The sequence below is a fragment of the Gymnoscopelus microlampas genome (genome assembly GCF_963454915.1).
Source record: "Gymnoscopelus microlampas genome assembly, chromosome: 16".
NCBI lineage: Eukaryota > Metazoa > Chordata > Actinopteri > Myctophiformes > Myctophidae > Gymnoscopelus > Gymnoscopelus microlampas.
Window position 1 is genome coordinate 14249610 of NC_139953.1, and position 6000 is coordinate 14255609.

Consider the following 6000-nt stretch of genomic DNA (forward strand, 5'->3'; position numbering starts at 1 on the left):
CAGTCTATCAAAGTATTGGCTCGGGAATGCGACAAAAACAAAACCATCTCCATGAATTCAAGGCTTCATGGGGTGTGTAATTGATGGAAAATAAGTAAGTTCTTGGGTGAACTACTCCTTTAAGGTGGCAAGCATCACTCTAAGCCAATGGTAGGGCTGTCACGATCATGTCATTTTACTTGACGATTAATTGTCATACAAATAATTGTTATTATCAATTTAACTGTGTTTTGGGCGTTGACCATTGTAACATTTAAAGAGAAATTACATTTACTAGACCATACCCGTGGGGGGATATGTGCACATGATTTGGCAACCCGGGAGCCAGCGAACACAAAAACGCTAATAAACAGCTGACATTTGGGGAAAGCGAAAAACGGGCTTCGCTGTTCCGTGCACATAATGGTGAATGTATGTGTGCAAATTCAGATCAATTGCTCCAGCCACTGAGGAGAACCGGGCAGAAGAGATTTTGGGCTCACCACCCACACAGAGCTTTGTCGAATTATAGGAGGATGTTTGGCTTCATAAACAAAAAAAATCACAGGGCAGATATTACAAATTACTTAAATATACATTGCACCGTCTGACATATGTAATCATTTTATACCAAAAAGTGGAAATCCACAAGCTCAGAGTCACAACACGTCCCATCGTGATGTGAGCTGGTATAATATATCTGCTATTTCTGGAAATGTTTGAAAATGTATGAACATTTTTCAACATGGAAATGATTATGACGGTAATGCAAAATTATTGCTTTTATCTAAATAATTGTGATTAGGCGATCATGTAATGTAATCATTGTAACAGGCATTCCTGACGGGATTGTACGATTTGGGGTCTTAAGCACATCTATAGTAAGTAGCAGACACACTAAGTATTAACCACATGAAATTTTGCTTAGCATCCCTATTCTGGGCATGCCATAATAGGCTAACATATAATACAATAATAGGCAAAGGGTTAGGGCAAAGAGATTTGGTGTAGGGGGAAAAGGGAGGGGGTCAAGTACAGACCCCTGGGAGACCCCAGTGAACAAAGTATATAGGGTTTAAGTGGTTATAGATCCACATTAACGGTCCTCCAACCCATAATTCCAGGTCAGAACACAAGAACAATATAGCAACAGTAATAGTGAAATGTTTTAACAGCATTTTAGAAAGTTACGTAAGCTGACTTTGTTAAACGCTCCGGTGGGAAGTTCCAGTCTGAAACTCCCCAGTTCCCACTTAACTTAGCAGGAAGACAAATTATTCCAACTATACTGAATGTGACCGGCAAATACAGAAACCGCTGACATCAGCAAACCCCTGCTCAGCATTAGCCTTTTGCAATAAGCACTAGCGAGCTAATACGGCTGCCACTTTTCATTTGAAATTTGAAGTTGAATTATTATTCAAACCTGATGAAGCATTAAATTCTCAAACTGTAACAAAAAATTGGAGCACAGTAGCACCCTGAAAGTCCAATAGTTGAATCATCAGGCGGTGACAGAATCTTTGAGTTGTTTCCCGGATCGCTGGGCTAGCGGTCCGACCACTTAGGTTCTAATGTAGCCTGACAGTGCGTCGCGGGCTAGAGTCCCGCTCCCAACGACATTTTCTGCCTGTCTCTCTCTCGCTCTTTCCTGTCCATCTTCACTGAAAACTATCAATAAAAAAGGCAGAAAAGCGGAAAAAATTATCTTTGAGTTGAGTCTTTTTTTTTCGTGGTTGAATATTTGACAGTTATTTCACAGTGGACAATCAGGGTTAAAAATAACACCTTTATCACCGCTGTCCAAAGCCATGCCCCAAAAACAATTCAAGCACAATTCAAATTCCTTCTATGATCTCCCTTCTATCAAAACAATCATGACATTTGAATACTGACGGAGTCCTTTTTTTTTGTGGTGGTGTTGGTGGTCTAGGCATTTCTAAAAATGTGTACCTTAAGGTCATTCATGTCATATTTCCCTGGATTTTATTTTTATTTGCTTATCTGTGACATACAAATAAATTGTCATACTGAACTGCCAAACCCAGTTCTACCATGAAAATTCTGACTCAGTTACATCCCTAGAGCACAGGCCTTTTTAAGTGAATCCTTTCACTTAAGCACCCTGACGAACCTGTAGGAGTAGGTGAACATGGGGAAATTGTGTTTGTTGGAGGTACCACAGAGTAATCGAACCCCAGTCTCCACAATGGTGGGCAGGTACTTTACCCCTTCAGCATCTGGATGCCACTCTCCAACCATTTATCAATAATAGACAACTGTCTGCACATACTGTAGTCTAGCAGATAGCAACTGATTCCCAGTGCTTGAAAACATGAAACCTATAAAATGTACAGTATTTTGTCCAGTAAAGTTAGCCGTTTCTGTTAACAGTACACAAACAATGGTCATTCCTTTATTTTTAATGTAAGCAACAGTCTTGCCTTGACCAGCCACGCTGCAGTGATGGCACAACATTTCTGACGCTACCAGAACTCAGTCATAGCCTGAGTTGTGCATCAACGTTTTTTTTGTAATCCTATTAGACTGAACGACCCAAGACTCTTACATACATTTTTGCAGCAATGTGAAAATTTGTCTGTGACAAGTTCTGACAACACCAAGACGCCTGATATTGTACAGTGAGTGCGTGTGGTCAATGATCACCTAACCTAAGTTCAACCTAACAGCTGTGTGCACAAGGTACTTTATTTCCCTTAGTGATGCATGTAAGGTAGCCAATCTAGCCATCATGTATTGTAGTATTGCTTGCAGTCGGCTCAAATAATTAGGCAGCGATTAGTCTATCAAAGCAATTTGCAGTACAAAGCTTAAATTCACCAGCGTTATACCAATCTGATTATGTATCACAAAGTGAATATGAGTCGAGAGAATGTAAACATGATCTCTTTAGGGGTTTGTTTGTAGATGCACAACACAGACGAAAGTCAATGTAAAGGTAGGTAAAGGTAGAAATAGAAATCACTCGCTATGCCATAGGTACCTCATGGTAGAAGCATGAATCAGGCCTTGCTCAGAAATCTCATAGGGATTAGGGACAAATGACATGGGAACTTGTGCTTGGTTGGGGAAGAGTGAGAAATTAAGATGAGACAGAACAGATACTGTTTCCACAACCTGGAGATATTTATTTAGCGATCAGCTAGAAAAGGTTATGAGTACAGATAGAACATTGTTGAGTACTGAACATAGTCTAGACTATATACTTCAAGATGACAGCGTGTCTCCGGTCCTGTAACCACTGGCAACCAACCAACCCATCTATTCTTCTGCCTTGCAACAACCTCACTTGACCCTACATGATGGATATGAACGGTCACTAAAAGCGTGGCTTTCTCATGCAACTCCCCTTTGTTAATTCCCTACAGTTGAAGGGCAACAGATAAAACTCCAGGCTTTACCATAGCCATCACTGTTTCAAATACAGTATTTAAGACATATTCTTCTTGGCAAATCTTTACTATTACCAACATCAATGAAAGAACATGCCTGGTTTCTAAGAGGGGACATTATAATGTGTAACATGCAGGGCACAGAGCGTAAGGGGCGAGATATATCCAACAAAATTTGGCCCGAATCAATCAGAGCACAATACCAGTTTCCGCTAGGCCAGACTTGTTATGTTGAAACAAAGAGCCTATCAAAAAAACGTACAAGGCAATCACTTATTTACATTTCTATGAGTATAAAAGGGAAGGTTTGTCAGTATTCAACCTTCACCAATAATGTGAATGGGGACATCAAGCCAAACATGAAGAGACTTCAAGGTTGAAAAAAAAGCAAGTGTTATTTTACAACTCCAAGGATGGAAGCAGGAAGAGAGGAAGCCTGAGATAAGACTGCTTGATGAATCATAACAGTGAGCAACTTGCCCTTGATGCTACATGTCCTTCACACTCTATAAGCTTTAACTTCCCCACTGACATGACAGCATCTCCACACTGCTGTCACACAGACACCTGGCTGCGATGTCTGGTGAGGGGTTTGTCTGTTTCCATGCAACAACACAGGACAAAAAACAACATCAGGTGCATTACACATCGATAGACGAGCACAGGTGAATTTTAGTAAGGTGCATCTTAGTCCTTTAATTCATGCATCCATCTAAATTATTTTCTCTGTTTTAGAGATGTGATTGTGGCAACAACCAAGTCAATAATATACAAGAAAACAACAAAAATTAGCCGGTCCTTGATGTATTAAACAACCTTTAAAATCATATGGGGAAAATCACATCTATTGTGGAAAATATCGAAATACAAAAATCTAAATTTACCATAAACAAAGGCTATATTTTATTTGTTATCAGCAAGGCTGGCTCAACTGGACACAAGCCATGGCAGCAAGACTGAAACTTCTGAAGCACTTCCTCAACCCCAGTTCAAACCTCAATGCACAAAACTCTGCCAAACGGACCATTAAAAGCTAAAGACTTCGACAAGTCGATTAAAATAAATAATCTTAATAGGGCAATAAAATATGTCAGGCCTTGGCCGCCTTGTTGTTTGTCTCACAGCAGACACGGCTTCCTGTCCTCGACAAGTTCAATGTTTGTTTACATTTTCAGACAAAGACTGTCACAGAGCCAGGTCAGAGGATCACAACATAAACACTGCAATATCTAATAAAGGCTTTAGCTTTTGTCTTGCGTACCCTTTTCAACCAATGTGTCAAACAACACGACGTACAGTGGTGGGGGGCATTAAATAACAACATAGTTCATCCAGTTCAACCTTCCTAAAGCTAAATAAAGGAGGTGGGCCAGCCAACTGTGTGAACCTGTACTCCCAGTCCCTTCCCCCACAACAACCTAGCCGGTCAGCTAGCTCCAACATCCTAAATGCTGGCTTAACGTTGCCTTTTACTACACATCCGCAAAATAATAACAACGTTCCCATTTTAAAAAGGTGCAGCTAACACGCACCGTGTCCTCCCCTGTGGAGCAGTCATTCTTTCATAGACAATAAGACACCAAGGCGGGGCAAAAAATTACCCAAACACACACAAAGGAAGCTCAACTTGCAGCTAGTAGCCACGAGTCACCAGTCTGCAAAGAATGGCCCAGTGTAACGTATTTTAATGCAAAACCCAAGCTTATGACAATGCATTCAACACAACTATCGCCCGTCTACCAGATTCAGTCGGTGTCACGACTAGAAAACTGGTGTTTGTTGTTAATATTTCACTATGAAACAACCTGAAGGCCACAGCCAGCTAGCAGTAGCCCCGGTGTCAAAGAAAAGGGAGCCACCGGCTCATATTTACTCATTTATAGCCTGCCGCTCGACAAAAATAACCTATTTCTTCTTTTTTAAAGTGCGTATTTTTTTAACTGCAAAACAAATATCTTGAAACCATTTTTTGTCGAGCGAAACGTCTCTTAAGTCTAAACGAAGCTGCTTCTTATCTTACATGATGTTCCTCAGAGTTGGGCTCGTTTATTCTCGCAGAGGACCGGGTCCTCGAAGAGATGAAGGGACTGCTGGTCGGTCGCGACCTCTTTCTTGTGTTCACCATGTTTTTTTTTGTCTTTTATTCCTTTTTTTCCCCCTTTAACTCAGTCTCTCTCTAACAAACCGCTTCTTCCACAAACACTGCCTTCCTTTTCCTTCTTAGTGGGGCTCAGTAGCATCGGGGCGCCGCCATTTCTCTTTCTCTTGTCGCTCTCTGCTAGTCTGCTGCTCTCTCTGCTGTCAGCCAGCAGGGTTCGCCAGTTAAGGTGGTGTTACGTCCACATTGGTGACACTATCGGAATTCTGCGACTACAGAATGAGCGCCTCTTGCTGTGAAAATGTAACTGAGACAATCTGGGTGTTTATGTTAATTTTGACAGCATTTAGTTTTAGTCATAGTCTTTTGAATAAAATTACATCTAGTTTAGTCATATTTTAGTAATCTGAAATGAGTTTAGTTTAGTTTTAGTCGACTAAATATCATACGATTTTAGTCGAGTAAATTTACAGTTGATTTTGTTGACTTTTTTTTGGCAGGCCTTGATGG

At 40.7% G+C, this 6000-nt stretch overlaps 1 protein-coding gene across 1 annotated transcript in view; it reads right to left on the reverse strand.

Annotated features, from left to right (window-relative positions):
* The window catches only part of atad2b (ATPase family AAA domain containing 2B), a 117391-nt gene extending 111705 nt beyond the window's left edge, over positions 1-5686 (reverse strand). The window contains exon 1 of the mRNA XM_084083035.1: positions 5413-5686. Coding sequence (XP_083939161.1) covers positions 5413-5517 — 105 coding nt within the window. The 5' untranslated portion in view covers positions 5518-5686. The remainder of the gene's footprint in view (positions 1-5412) is intronic.
* Positions 5687-6000: the final 314 nt, after the last annotated feature.